General features: G+C 51.9%; 1 protein-coding gene across 1 annotated transcript; it reads left to right on the top strand.

Annotated features, from left to right (window-relative positions):
* The first annotated feature begins 21,290 nt into the window (after window positions 1-21,290).
* Window positions 21,291-21,464, top strand: LOC139077174 (small ribosomal subunit protein uS14-like). The gene has a single exon (XM_070583895.1). It carries the CDS (start codon window positions 21,294-21,296, stop codon window positions 21,462-21,464), a length of 171 nt encoding a protein of 56 aa, XP_070439996.1. The 5' UTR covers window positions 21,291-21,293.
* Window positions 21,465-22,174: the final 710 nt, after the last annotated feature.

The raw sequence follows: 22,174 nt of genomic DNA, 5'->3' as shown, positions 1-22,174 counted from the left end.
CCCAGTGACTACAATGAACACGAAGAGAAAGGGAGAGTTCAGCTTGCTGGTTTTAAGCCCTTGTGATCTAGGACTTACTCGTTGCCTCAGCATAACCTAGCCTCTCCTGACCAATCGGCAACTGAGCTGGTTTACAGAAAAAACTCCAACAACACCATCACACCATTAGTGATGATTCCGCACTCAGTCACGAGCTCTGCACCAACATATAGTTTACATATCTGTAACCCATGAAGAACCATCCATCTTATGTTCCACTTTTCTGCTTAACATTTTCTCCCTGTGTGTTTGTATCAGCGAGTATTCAGGTTGGCTGTGAATGACAGAAAACCCAAATTAACAATGACTTAAACACTCAAGGTTACTTCAGTTCCTCAAGTAAAAAGTCTAGATGTGGGCAGTCCGGGGCTGATACGATGACCCCATGATTAATGAGGAATCCAGCCTCATTCTTTCATGTTACTCTGCCATTCTCAACAGATGGCTTCCCCCTAAATGGCTCAAAATGTCTGCTGACGCTCACACTCTCACACCTGCATTCCAGCCCTCAGGAAAGAGGACGGCAGGGGATGGTGGGGGGGGGGGGGGCTTCTCCTCCTCCATAATGACGTATCCCATATGATTGTTCTGTTTATATCCCATTGGCGAGAACTTGGTCATGAGGCCACATCTAGTTGCAAGGGAGGTTGGAAAATGAACTATTTATTCTGGGCAGCCATTAACCCAGCTAATTTTTTTCTAAGGCAGAAAGAGAGACGGTTCCAAGGAGGCAACTAACAGTCGCTGCCATGGGGTAGGATGGTATTCTCTCACACCTAAGTTCAGTGGCTTAATGACAAGTTTGGACCTTTTCTGATTTTTTCCCATTCCAGATAACCGTATTAGTGCAGATTGCTTTTCTCCGTTTGTGTGATTTCCTTGAGATTTATTTCCAAACGCGCGGTAACCTGCCGGGTTGCAGGGTGTGACTCGGTCTCCCCAGCAGTGGCTGTGGTTGCATTTTGCTGCACTGAGCTCCCAGACAACAGAGCCACGGGGCGTTTATGAGCCAATGCTCCTGCTTCCCCCCAGCCCAGCCAATGTCAGCTTGCGCCATTTTAATTTATTTTTATTGATTTAATAGTTTTGTCGTTGAAGGATGTTTTCATTCTCACATCATTCTTTAGCAGACAGCGGAGGTTTGGACCTCGGCTGGTTTACAATCTAATTTTCTCAAATAGCAACCGTTTTTTTCCACTTGCAAGGGAAATTTAAAAGCCCATTTTAGAGCTGAGAAAACTGAAGCCCTGAGGCTGAAGTCATATGCCGGTTATGGTGGCGCCGGGACTGCACCCCAGTTCTGACTCCCAGCCCAGGGCTACTATAAAAAGAACCTGCTTAGGGAATAAAGCAGGAATGAGAGGGATGCTGAGGAGCAGGGGAAAAGCACTGAGTGGGGAAGTGGGCTCCCTACATGTGGTTTGGTCTGACTAACAGACCCCCCACAGCTCTGTATGAGCTGCTTCCTCTCTCTGGGCCTCGGCTTCCCCATAAGCAGAACAGAAGGGGTGGAGCAGACCCCCTCCAAGGCCCCTCCAGCTCTGCATGGAAAGTGCGGTAATAATTGCATGCAGTTTAGGAGGGTGAGGTGGGCTGAGAGCGAGGTGAGCACTGACTCCTGGGGGCGTGGGGAAGGTGAGAGACCTCAGCAAGGGCTGGGCTAGAGCGAGTCTGTTCTGCCAGTCAGTGTGCGCTGTGAGGTCACTGTGTTGGTCTTGAATCTCGAGTCTGGGCTGAAGGTCAATGTGCACAAGTCTATTTTGGACATGCAGGGGAACACTGGCACTGCCACTCTTTCCCTTGGCCCAGGGAGGGGCCAGGAGGGCGGCACAGACAGGCCTGTTAGTGGAGGGTCTCAGGAGAGCCAAGGGCTGGACCCCGACCCGTTGTCCCATCCAGCCCCTGGTGACCTTCCTACAGGTGCGAATGTTTCCCTGATGCTCCGGGTCACTGAGGCTGGAGGCCTTGGGAAGGTGGCAACAGGAATTCAGTGGGTGCCCACAAGACCTCAGCCTCCCTGGCCAGCTTGTCCCCACTCTGATCCAGTTGATAAGACCTTCCCACCTGCCTGACTTCACTTGAATCCACCACCCTGTAGGTGAGGGCTGGTCTGATTTCCAATGGCACAGCCAAGGAAACTGAGGTCAGGGGGCCAGGTGACCCCACTGAGCAGGAAGGAGCTGAACTGGGCCTCTCAGACCTGGCTGCTCTGCTTTCAGCCCTGGGGGCTCCGCCACTGCCATGGCCGAGGCCGCGTGAACAGCAAACTTCATGCAAACATTTCAGAGGGACGGGGTAGGGGAGTGGGTCCAGGAGAGGCGGGGGCAGGAAGAAAGTGAAGAACTGAGAGGAGGACAGGGGACTGGAGCGCTGACAAAGAAATGCCAGCCTAGGGAGAGCTGTGCGGGGGTGTGTGTTTGTGTGTGGTGTGTATGCTTGAGTGTGTAGTGTGTGAATATGTGTGTATGAGTGTGTGCACATGAATATGTGAGTGTAAGCATGAAGGTGAGTCTGTTTTACCGAGGGGGTCCTAAGGGTGGAGGAGGGAGAGGATGAGGCCTAAGGGGTTGAGAGAACCGGGGCTTATGCCTTTGATAGGTGAGTGGCGGGGATGATGGCGGGTCAGGGATGGAGGAGAGGAAGGCAAGGGGCTTTGTGGGAGCAAATCCCGACCCAAAGGGTCTCAGACACCAGCTGGGATTGGAAGGAGGGAATTTCTGACCTGAGTCCTGGAGGCCAGGTCAGGAGCCCAGCCCCAGAGGCAGGGAGAGGCCCACGGCCAATTAGAAACCGAGGGCCCGAGCTGCAAGGGGCCCAGGAGGATCACCCCTCCCCCGGCTTCTCCTCCCGCCTCCCTGGATGCCTCTTCACAGCTTCCTCTCCCCATCTCTGGGGCCTCTGAACGTTGCAGTGCTGGGCTCAGTTGCTGATGCCCTTTTCCGCTCCATCTACGCTCACTCCCTCGGTGGTCCCAGCAGTCTCCTGCTAGAAATGCCATCTGTTTGTCAACGACTCTTAAATTTATTGCCACCGCTCAGACCTCTCTCCTGAACTCCAGACTCATACGTGCATCTGCCTACTCGATACCTCCAATGAGGTGTCTAATGGGCATTTCAAACTGAACCCTCATCTTTCCTCCACACACCTCTCACCCCAGGACTCTCCCTACTCGGTAAATGGCAACAGCATCCTTCCTGACGCTCACAGCAAAAACTGCGGAATTTTCCTTGGCTTCACTCTGTCTCTTTCTATTCCATCAGTCAATCATCTGCGAATCCTGTGGACTCTACCTTCCACACCTATCTAGAACCCATCCACTCCTCACAGCTTCACTGCTGCCCCCACCCTAGTCCAGCCCCCTTCACCTCTGCCCCAGAGGACTGCGGAAGCTCCTCACTGATCCCCTGGCCTCTGTCCTTGACCTCCCATGGTCTACTTGCAACACAGCAGCTAGAGATATTCTTTAAAAGTATAGGTTAGGTCACATCCCTCCTGTGCTCAGAAGGCTGCTCATGTCAACCCAGATAAAAGTGCAGTGACAAGCTCTGTGGATCTGGCTCCTCACTACCTCACACTTTACATCCTACCTGCCCTTCCCCTTGCTCACCCCACTCCAGCTTCCCTGGCCTCCCTGATGGTTCCTCAAACACACAGGCATGCTCCGACCTCAGGGCCTTTTCACTGGCTGTTCCCCTGCCTGAAAAGCTCTTCCCTAGACCTCTGCAGAGCTTGCTCCCTCACCTCATTTGGTCTTTGCTCCAGTGTCATCTCCTATGACACTACTTAAAATTGTAACTGCACCCCAATCCAGAATTTCTTATCCCCCTTACCCTGCTTTATTGTTTATAGCACTTATACACTGTCATGTACATATAATGTGATTATTCTTTTGTTCCTATCAGCTTTTCTCTACTAAACTGTGAGTTCCAAGAGGGCAGAGATATTTGTCCATCTTGTCCACTGATGTCTCCCCAGCACCCGGATGATACCTGGCACATATTTGGTTGAATAAATGGATAAATCTAGTCCAGCCTCTCATTTCACAGATGAGGAAATAAAGGCCCAGAGAAGGGGGCAGTGTCCCTGAGTCACACGGAGAAAATCAGTGACAGGACAAAACACCTCCAGATTCACAGTGCATGCTCCTTCTGCCTGTCCAGGCTTGGTAAACTAGGTGTGGCAGACACTAACGGGACCCCACCCAGATCTCCTAGGATCTCTGTACCTGGTCTGTGCTCATCTCCAGCTTTGGTGTGCTTTGCAGCTAATGTCTGGCACTGACCTTTTCCTGCAGCTTCCCTTGGGCTGTTGGAGCCACCTCATCTGTGAGGAGAGGTGCATTCCTCCCCTCCACACACATCCAGGCAGCCTGTAGCCAGTGACGGTGGGAGAGCAAGAAGACCAGCAACCTCGCCTTGAAGCTGAACAAACCCTGGGGCGTGGGTACTCTCCCGAGTTCCCATGGGAACAGCTGAGGTTAGGATCTAGCCTGAGATCTCCCCATGCTCAGCTGCTTCCTCTTTCCCATCCTGCTTCCCATCCTCTTGTGCCAGCTTCTAAGGGAGCGTTCCCGTAACATGTCACCTGTGCATGAATCCTCAGAGCAGAGTCAGCTCTGGAGGAACGCAACTGAAGACATGGGCTTCTGTGCTCACCTGAGACAGACTGGCGAGGCACCGAGGGGTAGGAGAAAGACCACCAGCTCTAGAGACCCAGTTGCAGACCCAAGCTCTGCCCCTGACCCAGTGCAGGACCTCGGGGAAGAGTCCTGGGTTCTCCAAGCCCGACTTCTCCCCCTGGAGAAGTGAAATGAACTATGTCCTTCTGTGGACCTGCTACGAGGATTAAATGAGATGAAATACGAGAAGCACCTCGTGCAGTGGGCGGCAGGCAGTAGTTTTACGGTAAACACGAGTTCCCCTCGGTCTCCCGTTTGTGGTCTGTTTGTGGTGCCACCCGCCTGTCTGGATGCGGTTTGAGGCTCAAGATTCCTCCAGTGGCTGAGCAGATACTGCACAGCTTTGAGTGTGATGAATGAGAAAGTTGTCAGTTCTTCAGGGAGTCCTGGGGCTGTAAAGGAGGGGCATCCTGAGGCCACTGGGGCATCTCCCAAAGGGCAACGGGGTGAGGTCCAGGGTGAAGAACACTGTCTGGGAGGAAGCAAAACACACACACACACATGCGTGCACAGACACACACATGCGTGCACAGACACACACATGCGTGCACAGACACACACATGCACTCCCCATGGTTCCCACACTTTGCCACCAGGCAAAGAAACATTGACAACCAATTCCAGACAGGAAAAACCGGTCCTCAGCTGAGTGGGCAGCCTGCCTTTGGTGACATAATGGCACCAACAGGGCACAGTGATGAGACCCAGGAGCCCTGGAAGCTGTAGAGGAGCTGCGGTCCAGGAGGGCTGGGTGACTGTGGGATCCCGGGAGGTTCCTCCACCAGCGTCCACCTCCCCCCCACATGCTGGATTGCTCCCAGGCTGACCCCTGTGCCCGCTCATCCGTGCCCTGTGGCTTTGTGTCTGCAGCCTGTCCCCACAACCCCACTGCTGCCCTGCGTCTGTGTCCAGGCTTTCTTATAAGCCCAACTGCTCCCAGAAGCAAGGGTCGAGTTCATCTTTCTTTCTTTTGGAGTGTAAGTATAATGGATTATATTTTAGAGCTAAAATTTGATCACTCATCAGATCCAGCCCTCCCCTGTACTTTGAAAACATGACAACAGCAGCACAGAGAGGAAAAGTGCCTGTCTCGGGATCCCACAGGGAGTCAGTGGCAGAGCCAGAAGGGAGTCCTTGATGCCATTCTATTTCATTTTGCCACCACACACATTCCTTATAAGCTGGGCAGATGAGGGCAATGCCAGAGACACGCCCATCCTGCCTGTGGCAAGGCCTCCAACACAACCTTTCACAAGGTCTCACTACTGACACGGGTGGGAGTGGGGGCCACACGGAGCTGTCCTGCATCCTCCTTCCAGTTTTTATTAGTGGCTGGAGGAAGCCTTAGGGAAGAGAAGAGATCATTATAAAGTGCCTGCCTTGTGTTGGGCACTGCACACACACCAGTATTAAAGCTGAGTTTTCAGTGGAGTCCCCAACATACAAGAGAGGTGAATTCCAAAGTTCAAAGTCAGATCTTATATACAGAATTTGCCAAAGAAAAGTTCAAGAACCAGTTTGATAACCTGTAGCACTATCAGCCAAGTTCAGGACATATAAAGAGGACAGTCAGTAGAAAAGAGGATTTGTTGACGAGATGACTTTGGAGAGAGCTCTTGCTATGCTGCAGACCCATCTCACACCTGCTAGGATGGTTATAATCAAAAAGACAAATGAGGGGCTGGCTGGGCGGTGTAGTGGTTAAGTTCGCACACTCTGCTTCAGCGGCCTGGGGTTTGCAGGTTCAGATTAGCACTGCTTGTCAAGCCATGTTGTGGCGGCATCCCACATAAGATAGAGCAAGATTGGCAGATCTAGAGATGTTAGCTCAGGGCAAATCTTCCTCACCAAAAAAAAAAAGAAAGAAAGAAAAAGACAGATGATAAAAAGTGATGTTAAGAATGTGGAGAAATTGGAACCCTCATACACTGCTAGTGCTAACGTAAAATGGGGCAACTGCTTTGGAAAACAGTCTGGAAGCTCCTCAAAACCATTTGACCCAACGATTCTACTCCTGGGTCTACTTCCAAGAGAAATGAAATGATATGTGCACACAAAAACCTGTACATGAATATTCACAGCATCATTATTTATGATAGCCAAAAAGTAGAAACCCAAGTGTCCATCACTGATGAATGGTTAAAAAATGTGGCATAGCTTTACAATGGAATATTACTTAGCCATAAAAAAGGAAGGAGATACTGATCTGTGGTACAACATGGATGAACCTTGAAAGCATTGTGCTGAGTGAAAGAAGCCAGCCACAAAAGTGAACATATTGTACGATTCCATTTATATGAAACACCCAGAGTAGGCAAATCCATAAACACAGAAAGCAGATTTATAGTTGCCTAGGGTGGGGGATGGAGTGTGGGAAGTGACCCATGGGGAAGTGACCGCTAATGGGTACAGGGTTTCTTTTGGGGATGATGAAAGTGTTCTAAAATTGATTGTGGTGATGGTTGCACAACTCTTTGAATATACTAAAAACCATTGAATTGTACACTTTAAAAGGGTGAATTTTATGAGGTGTGAATTATATCTCAATAAAGCTGTCATTTAAAAAACAGTGACAGCAGAATCATAACTTACCCAAGAGAAAGCAGAAAAATCATGGGCCTGCCAGTGTTTTCATTTGTGTCAGGGGACGATAACCTCCACTGAATAAATTTGAAAGAGACCGTGGGACACAGTAACAAAAAGTTGCAGTGCTGGTTCACGACACCACTTAGAGATACACTATCTTGTCTGAGGTGCTTGTCCAACCTGCCTAGCACTGAGAGCTCCCAGAATCCAGTTTTGAAAAGACCTTGACAGGGTGAAATAGAGAAAAATGAAAAAGATTGGGAAAAAAGTAATCTTGTGTGTAATATCTGCATACATTCCGGAGAGGGTGGGGGTGTTAAGCTCAGAAGTTTGTGTGAAAAAGACCTGGTTTTAGTTAACCATAAGTTCAATTGTTGCTAACCATTTGATGTGATAGCCATAAAAGCTTGATCCATTTTATGTTACATTAAAAGGAATAAAACCGCTGGGGCAAAGGAAGCGATAGTGCCAATGTGGTGAGGACCCAGCTCTCCTGCTGTGTTCTCTTCTGAGCATCACATAGGAAGTACACTGGCAAACACGAACCAGTGCAAAAGAAAGTGGCCAGCGATGTAAAGGCCTGGAAACCATGTCAGATGAGAACAACAAAAACACGTAAGATATAGCTGGCAGCCGTATGCCCGTCATGTGGAAGGTTGAGCCGACTCGCACTACACCATTCTTTAGGGCTGAGCAAGGGTCATGGATGTAAGCTATACAAGGGTAGGTCTGGGTTTAACATAAGGAACTAAACTAGTTATTGAAATAGGCTGCCTCAAAAAGAAGTTATCCTAGCTACAGTTTATTGAAAAATAAGTGAAAGGCACTTATTTGCTTATATTGCATAGATAATACAGTCACACGGCTCAAAAAGCAAAACAAGACAGAAAGGTTTACAGTGAGAAGTCTTGCTCCCATCCCAAGTTATCCTCTCTAGCTCCATCCTCATGCATACAGGACCACTGTTTATCCTTCCAAAGCTTCCATATGCAAATGAAAACATATATTCTGATCCCTTTACACAAAAGGTCACCTATGATACACACGGCTCTGTCTTTCCTTCACTCTGGATATTTCTATTGACTTATGATCCTCTTTTCTGTTATGTCAGTTTTTTTGCTAAACCCATATGTTGAGTTCTTAATTTCAGTTATTTTATTTTTTGGTTCTATAATATCCATTTGATTCTTTTTTATGGATTCTATTATCTGACGAAATATTCCACTTTTAAATGTTTTTTCATCTTTTCTTCTGGTTTCTTGAACATATTAATCATGCTATGTTAAAGTCCTGAATATCTAGATCACTTATGGGTTTGTTTCTATTCTCTATTTTTTCCCTTACCTTAGGCGATCTGGTCCTGTCCCTTGGCATGCCTCATAATTTTTTTACTGAATGCCAGACATTGTGATTTTAAAACTTCACAGCATATCCTAAAGATCTTTCCATTGATATATCGAAATTTGAAAATTTCCCTTTTTTTCTAGATAGGCATTTTATAACAGTCTCTTCAAACCATACGGCAAGTCTGCAAGGTGTGTATCTCACCTGGAGAGAGTCCCACAACTAAAACCCAGCAAGGGCAAGATACATGTTCAAGTGTGTCCAGCTCCAAAGTGGGTGTCCCCCCATATCCCCTGTGAACAGTCATCGCAGGAGGGGCTCTGGGGGCTCCTGGAGGGCGAGCTGCTGCAGAGACAGTTCCAGCCAGGCTCTGCTGATTGGGAGACCACCAAGTTAGCTCAAGAATAGAGGGTCCTATCAGTTAAGAGCTCTTGTGGCTACAAGGACTGTGTGCTAGTCAAGATCTTAAGAGGCAGTAAGTGGCACACTCAAGTTAGGATAATTTGAGGAGGACTTATTTACAAAGGGATTCATTACAAAGGGATGAGTGGGATAGAGGGAGACCACGGCAAGTAATGGGATAGAATTTACCCTGACGTGAGTAAATGCGTAGTGAAACCAGGGTGTGTTCATGCATTTGAAAGAGGGTAATTTAGTGCAAAATTGAAATAAACACTCCTAACAGGTACTTAGGACAAGGGGAAGTGAAGAAACCCAGGATTGGCAGCAGTGGAGCTGTCACCACCCCAAAGCTCAAAGGGATGAGGGGAGGGAGAGGTTACCTGAACCCAGAGAAGAGAGAGTCTTGGAGAACAGGCCACCGTGAGAGGAGCAGTGACCCTCAGCCAGTCTCTACCTTAAAGGTAGAGAGCCAGGGGAAGGAATAAGTCCAATGTCATTATTCTCCTTTCTGGTCTTTTGCCTCAATAGGGTTCCCTATCTAGAGCGGATCCGGACAGGCAGGAAAACATCTGGCACAGACAAAACACACGCACACACCCCAGAGACCTAAGCAATAAAGACATTTAATTGTGTTGCATGTAAGTCTGTTGGCGGGCAGTTCCAGTGTCGTTCAGTGGCTCAGCGATGTCATGGAGGACCAGGCTCTCTATATCTTTTCGCCTTACCATCCTCAGGATGGTTGACTTTTTATCCTTAGGCTTGTTGCCTCATGATCGCAAGATGGCTTCCACAGCTCCAGGCATTACACTCTTACTCAACTGCACTCAAGAGAAGAAAGGACATGCTCCTTACCTGTTCCCTTTGATCAGGGAGTACAATCATTCACAAAAGCCTCCTTGTCCCCAGCAGCCTTCCCCTTGCCTCTCCTTGGCCAGAACTGGGTCACATGCCCACCCTTGAACCAGTCACTAGTAAAGGTGGACAAAATTACCTTGATTGGCTTAAATCAACCATGTTTCATCTCTAGGGGCCAAAGATTGGGTCCACTTCCTTGAGCACATTACCCCCCAACAAAATCAGGGTTCTACAGTCTAAAGGACAAGGAAGGATGGTGTCAGGTAGGTAATCAGCCACATTGGCCACAGGTTTTTTTCACTTTCCTCCCTGGAGTCTCCAGGCACCTCAGAGATGCTCAGGGAACTAGAACGGGCTGAGGTTCTGGATGGTCTCCTCTCTTGGACAGGGCACTGCTTCTCTCTGCTCTGCCTTCCTCTCTCCAGCAAATTCCTCTGCCTACTTGTGCCTTCCTCTCCCTAAAACTTTAGCTGCTTCAGCCCCTCTGAGCCTGTTTCAGGGCAAAGTCCTACGGTAGCTGAGGCTGGGGGTGGGATCATGGGTACAGACAGCACAGAGGCAGCCAGGGCTTGGGGCAGGGGGACATGTCCCCTATGAGGGTCCGTGCAGAAGTCAGGTGAGGGAAATGAAGCCGCGGCAAGTAATGGGATAGAATTTACCCTGACGTGAATAAATGCATAGTGAAACCAGGGTGTGTTCATGCATTTGAAAGAGGGTAATTTAGTGCAAAATTGAAATAAACACTCCTAACAGGTACTTTTGTGGTGCCCTCACTGGCTGGCAGCTGTGGACAAGTGTCCCTTCTGTCTTTCCTTCTCCGCACCTCTGGGCCAGGCTCAGAACCCACACCCAATCTGAGGGGCATTTTTGGGTGGATGTAACGGGTGCAGGTGGTGCCCACCCGGATCCCCTCTATTAGGCTCGCGCATCCGGCCCCTGCTACTAGGGGCTTACAGCACCCCCTTTTGTGGAGAATTACCCTCGGCCAACGGAGCCACCTGGCCCAGATGTCTGGGCGGTTCCCCCCTCCCCACCCTGGGCTCCTTGCTGCCAATAACTGCCTGATGGAGGGCTAATAAAAAGCTGGTCCCTTGCCCCCAGGGGCCAGCTCCACAGTGTCCACAGTGCTGTTCATGTTCCAGAGTCTCCTGTGGGTCAGGCGTCACCCAGGCCTGGCTTTGTCCCCTGGCCCAGCCTGCCCCTCCCCTCTTATTTCCACAGTAAGCCACCCGCAAAGAATTCCCCTCTCAGGCTCCACCTGGAGGGAGAACTTAGACAAGATATAAGGCCCGTCCACTCTGAGATTCAGGGGCCTGGCCGTCTCCATCTCACAAAGCTCCCTAGGGGCGAGAACAGGAACCCCATCTCCTCCATCTTCCTGCTCCTAAGGTCGCAGCACAGAAATTCTTAGAGCACCCACTATGTGCTGCACACGCTGCTGGGCTCTGTAAGAAGTCAAGAGACCCAACACACAGCCTCTGATTTCAAAGGGTTTACATTCTAATTAGTGAGACAGGACATGCCTGGAGAAAGGGAAACAGTCATAGCGAACAGCATATGCCAAGGCCCAACTGTTGGCCCAGGCAGACAAGAGTCCAGCAGGTGGGCAGAGAAGGGAGATGGCAGTGCAGTCAGGAAAGCCTCCTTGGAGGAGACGCCAGTTGGTTAAAACTTCCCTATGCAGGAAGGATGTCGGACAAATGAGCTAGGGCTCAGGTGGCCAAATGCGGATGCCATTTGGCAAAGTGGAACACTGCAGGGAAGCTGGGAGATAAGATGGGAGAGGCAGGTTGCTGCCTGGGGGTGGCAGGAGGGACAGGATGGAGGATGAGACCAAAGCTGGAGTGGTTGGGGGAGGCTCAAAGGGGGAAGTCCACTTGTCTTGTTCATTGTCCTCCCCACTTCCTCCCCACGAAGCCTAGCACAGTTGCTGGGCGCAAAGCAGGTGGGTCGTACGTGTTCGCTGAACATGGGGGCCCCTCCTCCTCACTGCCTTCTCTGGATCCAGGCTCCTCTGAGCAGGAGCGGGCTGTGGGGTGGGAATGGGGCTGGCGGGTAGAGCCTACCGGGTCAGCGTGACCTGGTCCCCAGAGAATCGGGGAAAGAGAAGCCCCTCCCTTCCATCCCAGCAAGAATTTAATTAGGAGAGCTAATTAGTGGCCCGGGAGTGGGAGATGGAGGCACTGGCACCTGTGTGCGTGCACGAGCGTGCAAGCTGAGGATAATTTCAGACTTATCTTCCGCAGGGAATGAAGCCTCAGGGAATGGGGCTACTGCGGTCCAACGACAGCCTGGGCGCCCGCGCTGGGCTGGCTCCGTCCCCCGCCACCAGGGACACCCCAACCAGGACACATGCATGCACACAAACATGATCACACACATACATGCACTTACCCTCACACTCTGCTACACATATACACGTGCATTTACTCACACTCACGAGCACCTTCACATGCTCATCCACTTATGTGATTCATACACTGACACACATACACATTCACGTGTACACTTGCATACAACCACATTCTACACTTACACACTCATGCACATGCTCACACAGTCACTCACACACTCTCACGTACAAATTCACACACTTGTACATACACGTGCACACGTGCCACTCATACACACTCATACATACACACGTATGCACTCATGCAGGAGGAACAGTTTTGACCTCCACAGCTCCGTTGCCAGCCCAGATCCCTCTTAACTGTGCTAGAATGTTCTCAGCTGTGCCCCAGGGCCATTAGCAGAGCTGGCACCTTGCACCACACAAACACCAGTCCTCCGGCCTCGCACCCAGGTCCTCAAAAGGATTCTCTTCCACCCCATGGCTTTTTCAAAAGGAAAAGAAACTCCTCAAAGCAGATGCCACAGGCTTTCTTGCTCCCTCAGCCTGCACATCCCAGTGTGGGGAAGTTCTTCCTCCCAGCTACCGTCCATCCTTGGCAGAATCAGGCCAGCCCAGTTCTTATGGACAGAGAATGTTCTCACCTGACAGCACTGAGCAGGTCCCAGGAGAGCCCGAGCCACACTCCAGGGCTGTATTACGTGATAAGGGCTGGGGCTTTGGGTCTGGGCTCCCAGGGTTCTAACCCAGCTCTGAGCCATCTTGGGAAAGTTACTAAACCTCTCTGAACTTCATCTCCTTGTCCATAAATGAGGGCAACCACAGTTCCAGTTGTGTGAGGAGTAAGTGAAATTGTACACGTAATATACTTAGCACAGAGCGTGGTGTGTAGTATGTGCTCCGTAAGTTTGATGTTTTTCATCACGGGGGCCAAACCCAGCACTTCAGGCTTCCCACTCCCCCACCAGGGCTCCCTCTTGCCTACCTTTCCTGTCTCAGAATAAGAAGACAGGTTATTAGTACAAATTTGATCAAAATGACACATGGATTAGCATGTACGCTGCAAAGTCTAATTCTGTTTACCGTTCTGGGGGAGCGCGCAATTATTCCAGGAGCTGGGACAGAGTGTTTTTAATAACATTTCTTGTTAAGATTTAATTACAGGAAATTGTATTTTCTTAATCACTGAAAACTCAACTGGCTAGGAAAAGATTCGTGATAATTTTGTTTGCAGTTTATTAAATCCTTAGGATATTCTTTCTCTTACATTTGCTTTTATTATCTGCTGCTGCTAAGTGGTGTTTAACCCTTGGAGCTGTGAGGCGGGAGGCTGTGGGAGGCCATCCCTGCCTCTCCCGCCCCCGGCCCTCCACTCCCGGCAAACGCCGATGCCAGTAACCCCACAAACAGAAGCAACCCAGGAAGCTGAGTTTGGTTTCCTGTCCAGGAAAAAGATCAGGTGTGTTCTCCTCCTTGTCTGAAGTTGGTGGGCTCAGAATATCTGGCCCTCACACTAGCCTGCCCTGGGGACTCCCCCTGCCAAGAACCCTCAAGGAAGATTGCAAAAGTGACATTGTCACCGCCTGCATTCAGAGGGTGTTCCTGACCACTTAGGAGGCCCAGGGCCCAGAAAATGCTGTGAGGGTAAGATGGCTGCTGGGGAACTGCGGGTGAATTTCACTCCCCTATCTGGCCTTATGTGAAACCTCTCTCCCGCCAGATGTTAAGGACCAGGGATACAGAAATGGATATGGCAGACCCCTGCCCAAGGTGTCCACGGGCCCCCTGCGTCCCTTTCACAGCTTCTGCGTGTGCGTGAGGGGGCGCAGGGAGGCTGGGGGTGGCAGGGAGAGGTTTACACTGAGGAGACAGGCTGTGTGAGAGCCAGAGGCGCAAAGGAGCGGCAGTCTGCCAGCTCCTCCAGGAAACCACGCTCAGGGGAAAAACGCAATATTATCAACAACATGAAGAGTGATGCTTATAAAACCAACGTGAGACGCTGGCCCCGCAGGGATTTGTGCTGCCGTGGTTGAGTAAGAATTCCTCAGCCAAAGGAAAGCATCTCTGACTGTGAAATCCTGTGATCCCAGAGTGTGTGTGTGTGCGTCTTTGTGTTGGCGGGGGTCCTCTTAGCCTCAGTCATGGCTCTATCTCTCCCTGACCCCATGACTCACCAAGCCTGGACCGTCTCCATACAGATGCTGCATTCACAGGCAGCCTTTCCTCCAGAGGACTCCATGCTTTCAATCAGTAAGTCCCACTTGTGTCTAGCCTAGAGCTCTCCTGCTGCAAATCAAATCCATGTCCTCTTGATCTTTTGAGAGGTGGGAGAGAGGGACAATGAGTGAGATTCCCAGCAGAACAGCCTCATCCGACATATCTCCAGATCTTTCCACTCCCCTCTAAATTCTGAGCCCCCAGCTCCCTTAACCACCCCCCAGTGGCCTCTCTGTTCCCTCCATGTCCCGTCAGTGTCTTTGTTCTCTGGGGCTGGGGAAAGCAGGGCTGACAGCGTTAACCCCTGACGGCAGAGTACAGGACATCAAAGAGGCAGCAAGAGAGGTGATGGATAATACATGGCTGGAAGCATGAATGATACATATGCAGATAAATGATGGATAATGGGGCCTGCATGATGTATAGGCGGCAGCCCAAGTAATAGATCTGTAGATACATATAGATTGATGGAGAGAGTTTCACAGGCAACAGACACAGGCACAGCAGGAAGGACTGATCCAGGATCAGTGATAGATGCATTGACATTATATAGGCAGGGAGACAAGAGGCAGGACCAGTACCTAGGGGACAAGACAGAGGGATATACACAGAGAGGGACTTCCTGGGCACACAAGCCTGGGGAAAAGACAGTGGGCAACGGATGGACGCCCGGAGCCTTCCACTGACAGCCACTGCTGCTGCCCAGGCAGCCATGGTCCATCTCAGGATAGAGGGGGGTGAGCTGAAGGAGCCTAGATGCATGGACAGGTGATGGATGTGTCAAGAGATGATGAATAGACGGGCAAGCCCGTTGATCGGGGCGCTCCTCCCCTCTCCCTGTGGCGTCTCTCCGTCCTGGTCTGGGCTCCCAGGCCCCTGGGTGCAGCCCCGGGAGGCGGGTGCTGTGCCTCTGGTGGCCGTGCGGGGGCGCCCACGGCCGGGGTCCCCGCGCGGAGGGGCGGAGAGGGGCTGCTGGCTGCAGCCCGTGGGTCCAGCACCGGAGTTTGTTTCCATGACGGCCGGGCCCACGTGAGCCTCCCCACTCCCCCATCTCCTTCCCTTCATAAATAACGTCCCTGGTTGAAAACTCCCCAAGAAAGGGCAGGAGAAAGGCTTCTTGCTGGGCTGCTTCTTGCTGGAGCGTCTTTGAAGCTCGCCTGCCTTCTAGAGCTGCCCGGGTCAGTTTGCTCCTTTTTCCTGTCACTCCCTCTGCTTGTCCCTCTTGCCCTCTTTTAAATCTTTTCCCTCTCATTACACCCCCCCCCACCCCACCTCCTCTTCCTCCCAGTCCAGTCCTCAGGGTCTTCCCGACCCCAGCTCCTCTCTGGAGCCAGCTGGTATGGAGTGCAGACCGAGAGGGAAGCTATTGTTCTGGAAAGGGCAAGGCAAACTCCTCGGAGGATGGGAGGGAGGGGCTGGGGCAGATGATACCCTCTGTCGGCTGAAGCTAGGATGAAGCCTAGCTGGGGTGAGGGGCCTGCCACAGCCTGAGTCCAGCTCCATAACCCCTCCCGGCCCCCCAGACACACAGATGGGGAATAGAGGCATCCAGGATGGATAGGTGTGGATGGCCCTCCCTCAGCCCCAGCTCAGACCCATCTGCAGCTTGGATACAAAACCGCAGAGGAGGGGCATAAGCTCCAGTAGTGGTGGCCTCAGAGAGGGTTAGGGTCCTGGAGGTGGAGCTGTCAGTGCTGGAACAAAAGACTCCTTGCCTAAACCCATGGTTTCATTGTGTTCACTGGAAGCCAGAAGCACAGACTCTAATCTTCCACAAGAGACGAGCTCTGCTGCCTCCCAGGCACGCCTTCACCATTCTCATCAGCAACCGTTGATGACCCTGCCCCAGGACTCCTGGAAACCGAGAACCTTGGAGAACTTTCTGCAGAGAGGCCAAGGAGGCGCAGAGAGGTTAAGTGACTAGCTGAGTGCACCACAGCCTGGAAGCTGCAGGGTTGTAGCCACCATCAAACCCAGGGAATTCTTCATCCTGGAGAGTTAGGGAAAGCAGCATGGAAGAAAGAATATGAGACACGCCAAGCAAGTCATCAAGGTGGTGGCACTTTTCATGTACTGGGCCACCCTCCACACAATGGCTGAGCCCCCACCCCTGCTTCACATACCCCCTCCAGTTCATTAAAAAAAATCTGGCTACTTTGCCTCTGTCTGGAGGAGGTGACACAAAAAGAGCCTTTAAGAAGTTGTGGGCATTGTCCAGGATTGGCCAGAAGTTAGAGGGGCAGAGAGGGAATTCCAGGCAGAAGGAACAGCATGGCAAAGGCAGAGAGGCATGGAGTGGGAGGGACAGAGACAGCTCTGTGTTCCTGGGGTGAAGAGGCAGCAGGAGCAGAAAGAGATTTCAGGAGAGAGAGGCAGAGTTCAGATCACAGAGGTCTCGTTCTCCTTCTAAGAAGCTCACAGCAGGGAGCCACTGAAGGGTTTGAGCAAAGGAGTAACAGGCTCAGATTTGTCATGTGGGGGGTGGGCTGGAGGCGGTGGGTATGGAGACTGGGAGGCCAGCGAGGAGGTTACTGCAACAGTCCCGGGGGAGGAGAAATGTTGGGGAGCCACGTCAGGTAATAAGGATTACCTTGGGGGAAGGGAGAGTCAAGAAATATTCTGGAAGGCAAAGCATCAGGACCTAAGAGGATGGAGACAGGGTGAGCAAAACTGAAGTCAAGGCTGACTCCTGGGCGTCTGGCCTGGATGGGGATGAAGGTCGTGCCATCCTCTGAAAGGTCACATGGGAGGAAGAGTGGGCTTAGGCGACATGTTCAGTTTGGAGCATGTTGAGTTTGTGAGAGTGCCCAGTCTGACTGTCCAGATGGTAGTTGGTATTCTGGCCTGAGCCCCATGGGCAAAGGCTGGACCAGTAATGTTTGTGGTGGCTGAAATCCCAAGGAGGGAGTAGAGATGACCACCCAGGGGAGAGAGAAGAGCAGGGGCCTGGGTCAGAAGGGGCCAAGAAGGACTGTCAGAGAGAGAAAAGGAGGCTGGTAGAGCGCTGTGTAGGGGAGGGGAGGAGAGAGGGGCAGGAGAAAGAGGGAGGGAGGGCATGGTGCCAGGTCAGAGGCAGCAGAATGCCCCAGTGAGAAAAACACTGAGGGTGCCCCACCACCTTGGCATTGGGCATCTTATTCATAATCAGGTCTAGCAGGAAACTCTGGGTACTTGCAAACTGAGAAATTTGAAGAGAGTTTAATGAAGGTGAGGGCAAGGTGCAAGGGTGTGGGGAGGGCAGAGGGAAACCAGCAGAGGGTGGTGAAGCTCCAGAGCCAATGACAGGGAGCCAGGCCCAAGGAGACCCAGAGGGAGAGGGGCATGGAGGGGCCACCAGGCAGGAGCTATAGCTCGGTGTGGAGGGATACAGCCAGGCCCCCAGAGAAACACGCTGGCCCGTGTAACTAGTAAGACGGGGGTGGCATTGGATCCAGGCCCCTCGTCTTCCTTTCTCTCAGTTCTGCTTCTCTCTGCCTGACCACCGGTTCCTCCACAGCAGGGGTAGCCCCACATCTAACCCCTTCCTGTGTCTATCACACCAAAGGGAGAAGACATTCTTCCCTGCTGGTTCCAGCAGCAGAATCCCAGAGAAGGTGTCTGAGAGGTCTGGCCCAGGGCACATGCCATCCCAGAACCAGTTGCTGTGCCTGGGGTGGGGAAGAGGAAAACCGTGCTGGGCAGTAGCTACCCAGGAGCACCCAGACAGGGCAGAGGGTGGCAGCTGCTGGGATGTGATGAGGAGGCAAGCTGGGACCGAGATAGGGCCCTTTGTGTTTCTAAATGAAACAGGAGGTGAGAAGGCAGCAGAGGGAAGCTTTCCTTCTTTGCTTACTGCTGGCGTGTACCAAAAATACACAGAGATTTGTACTCGCACACTGCCATAAACACACACGCCTGCAGATACATAACTACAAATAGATCTACGCACTGACACGTGCCATACAAACACGCTTGCTCACTTTACACTCAGGTACAGACACACACGCACATGAGTACGTATCAGTCAGGAGAGGAAGCTTACGCTTCGTTAACAAACAACTCCAAATCTCTGTGCCTTAAGAACACTAAGGCTTCGTTCTTGCTCACGACCCATCCGTCATGGCCTCTGCTCATTGCAGTCGCTCAGGACCCCACTAATGGAAATGCCATCAGCTCAAACCTTGCAGGTCACTGTGCCAGAGGGAAAGGGGACCTCTGAAGGGTCTCACACAGGTGACTAAATCCTTTTGCCCAGAAGTGACACTTGCTCTTCTGTTCATTGGCAGAGCCGGTCATACAGCCCCACCCAAGGAAGCCGGAGACCCAGAACTTTTTAGTAAACAGCACTCATAACTACCACGACATAGCACAGGTGTGTGCTCACACGCACACACTCACTGCTCTTCCCATGGCTTTCTGATTTTATCCTTTTGTATCTTGGACTCCTAACAACTCCCTGTTCCCAGCAATCAGGGTCAAAACTCCCCAGCCAGGAGCTAGAGGTCATGGAAACTTTTACCCCTTGTATTTCAGGCTCATCTGCTGCCCCCAACTCTCCCTCTCCCCTGGGCCCCATCATCCATCTCCTCTCAACGCCCTCTCTTCCTCACCTCCCCTGCCCCTGTGTCTTCACTCCTGCCTGGGAGGGAGAAAGTTGTTTGTGCGGTGCTGCTTCATGCTGACGCCTCACCACTTGTTTCAAGTCCGCTGCTCCCTCCCTTGCTTTTTTCTGTGATTGCTTTGAGAGCTAAGTGTGAGCTAGTGACACACTGAGAGGCAGGCTGCTACGGAGCTGGAGAGATGGGGAGGTGAGGCCCAGAGGGCCCTGCGGGTGAAGGGAGAGCAGGCAGATGCAAAGACCCCGAGAGGGCCCGAGATTCAGAAAAGCAGACACGAACAGACAGAGGCGGAAAAGAGACATAAAATGTGGCAGAAGGAGAAGCAGAGCCACCATGAGCACAGAGGCGGATGGAAAGAGAGGCAGATTGACAGAGACAAAAACAGAGATAGAGATGCCCAGAAATCGGTGGGACCAGAGACAGGCTGGGCAAGAGAGATGAATGCAGAAATGGGCAAAGAGAAAAGATCGTCGAGCTCGAGGGTGGACGTAGGGATGTGTCCAGGATGCATGTGTATGTGTGTTACCACATAGCTCTGGTTTTTAAGCCACATTATCGTTCATTGAAATAGACATGAGAGTGGGCACTGAGATATCGTCAGAGACAGGGAGCGGATGTGGCCCTTTCTAAGCAAGTGGCCTGGGTGTGGGGCCAGGCAGTAAGCTCAGGGGACTGGCAGGGATTTCCTGGGAGGTTTCTGGAGCTGAGTGCAGGGCTCAGTAGAGCTGGCTTTGTTGGGTGGAGGAGCCTGCAGGGTCTGAGCTGTGACTACGTTACCCCCACCTCTGCTGCCTGCTCCAGCTCTGGCCAGGCAAGATGGGCCAGGAGGGAGGACAATGCAGTCCCTGCTCTGTGCAGCGGGTAGAGGGGTCACAGGTGCTAAGAGAGGCCAATTCCTGCCTCCGGGGAGCCCTGGGTCTGAGCAGAGATTTAAGCCTCATGCATTCCTTCACCAAATGATTATGGAAGCCTACCCCGTGCCAGGCCCCGGAGCCATGGCAGAAAACAAAAGCCGTGGTGTGCTCCCTGCATAGGTTTTAGTCTAGGAGAGCAGGCAGACTCCAAACAGACTGCAATTATATGATGACAAATCGGGTTAAACGCTATGAAGGAAAAGAGTCTCATATGCGAGAGAATGATGGTGACGGGGCTTCCTTAGGCGGCATACCCAGGAAAGTCTCTCCAGGTGGGTGATATTGTGACCGAGACCTTCCTGATGGGGAGGAGCCAACCAGGAGGAAAACTGAGGGGGGTGGCATGGGGTGGGGAGTGGGGAAACAGGGCCCAGTCCCAGCACAGGCCACAAAGCAACCCCAAGTCTGGGCACTACTCCAGGACCCAAGGAAGGCCAGTATGGTGGGGGCAGCGAGCCAAGAGAGTGAGAACAGCCACGTGGGCAGGAGCCTGCAGGGCCAGCCCTCATGGACTGTGGATTTTACTCTGAGGACAATGGCAGAGATGTGAGTGGTATCCATCCATTTGGGTGCTGGTACCTACTCTGTGACAGGCACTGAGCAGGGGCTGGAACCCAGCTGAGAGGCTGGAATAGGAGTGAGGATTGTGGAGCAGAGGAAACCTACACTCTGATCGTGTCACTCCCTTGCTTAACCCCTTCAGTGGCTCCCGCCACCCTCAGAAGAAGGTCCAGACTCCTTACCAGGGCTGGCAAAGCCCTCCTCACCCTGTCCCCTGCTTCCTTCCCATCCCTCCCCTCTGGCCATTCCTCTGCCTCAGACCCAATGCCCCCCGGCCTCAAACACCCTCCCCATTGCTCTCTCCCTCCAGCTGCCCAGCTCCTAGCCATCCTTCAAGGCTCAGCTCCAGTCTCCCTCCTCTTAATGAAGCTTTGGCTGAGCCTGGCCCCCTCCCCAGTGAACCTGACCACTCCTCCTTCGGGCCTCACAGCACCAGGTGCTTGGGAACACTTTGCTGCCCTCATCTGTCTGAGCATCTGTCTCCTGGATGGAATCCTCGAGAGCAGGTGAGAGCTGTGCCCGTCAGCTCAGAACCCCCAGGTGAATTAGCCACCTGTGGCCATTTGCCGATTAAAGGCAGAGCTTCTGGTCCAAAGGGGTTGTTCCCATTTCCACTCCCCAACACCGCCTCGGGACAATCAGAGCTGTGTGCTTGTTTGTAAGAAGAAGAGACTGGGCACCAGAGACTGGGAGATTAGATAAGACCATTTTCAAGCCTTTTGCCTCGTTGCATCCATGAAAGCAAGATGGGTCACCAGCAGCTCTGCTGGAGCCATCCAAGAAATTTTGGTCAGGGTTCTGGCTCTCGCTGCATCTGCTCAAACCGGCACAGTCTGATCTGGAAATACGGCTTCAATCTGTGCCGCCAGCGTTTCCATCAGTACGCAAAGGACATAAGCTTCATTAAGTTGGACTAAGTAATCTTCCTTGAATGGATCATGCAAGACATCTACCCGATGGCAGAAATGATACTAGCTCTTTGTACATTATATTTTTTAAATTAAAAAAAGAAAGAAATACTTTTAGGCAATGAATGTGGGTCACAGTTCAGAAGAAAGGCCTGGGTTGTGGTTTGGGAGTAGAGGGTCGGAAGTCTGAGCTGGGAGATGGGTTAGGCTGAGAGGCAGGGGTGTGCTGAAGACTCTGGGTAATTGAGGCAGGGACCCTGGGAGAAGGTCGGGGAGGGAAGATGCTGCCCACTCTGCTGTCCGGTGCGAATGACTCAGGGCTGGGTCAGGAGGGCCAGCATGAAAATCTGCCTAATCCCAGGAAAGTGAATCTGCCATGGGGAGATTTTTATCCAATTTGCCGTCATCTCCTCCAGGGACTTCCTGTGCTGCCAGGACAGGGGCAAAGAGAAAGCCCGTCCCCCAGGAGATGACCTCTCCGAGACTCCCACTGTGCTTCTCTTTCAAGAAGGACTTAGGCCTCTGAGCCACAGCATCCCCTTGGGAGGACCTGGTGGTGGGTGGTAGGAGACAGAGTTTAAAAATCGGGGAGAGGTGGGGTGAGGGCAGAAGAAGCAAGGCAGGAGCTGGGGAGGCCTGGGGAGAAGGAAACATCACAGAAAGGGTGGAAATTCCCAAGGCCCCAGCCCCTCAGCCCTGAGAGGCCACAGGAGGAGAGC

This window comes from Equus przewalskii, chromosome 19 (assembly GCF_037783145.1).
Source record: "Equus przewalskii isolate Varuska chromosome 19, EquPr2, whole genome shotgun sequence".
NCBI lineage: Eukaryota > Metazoa > Chordata > Mammalia > Perissodactyla > Equidae > Equus > Equus przewalskii.
This window is presented reverse-complemented; position numbering and strand designations above follow the sequence as displayed.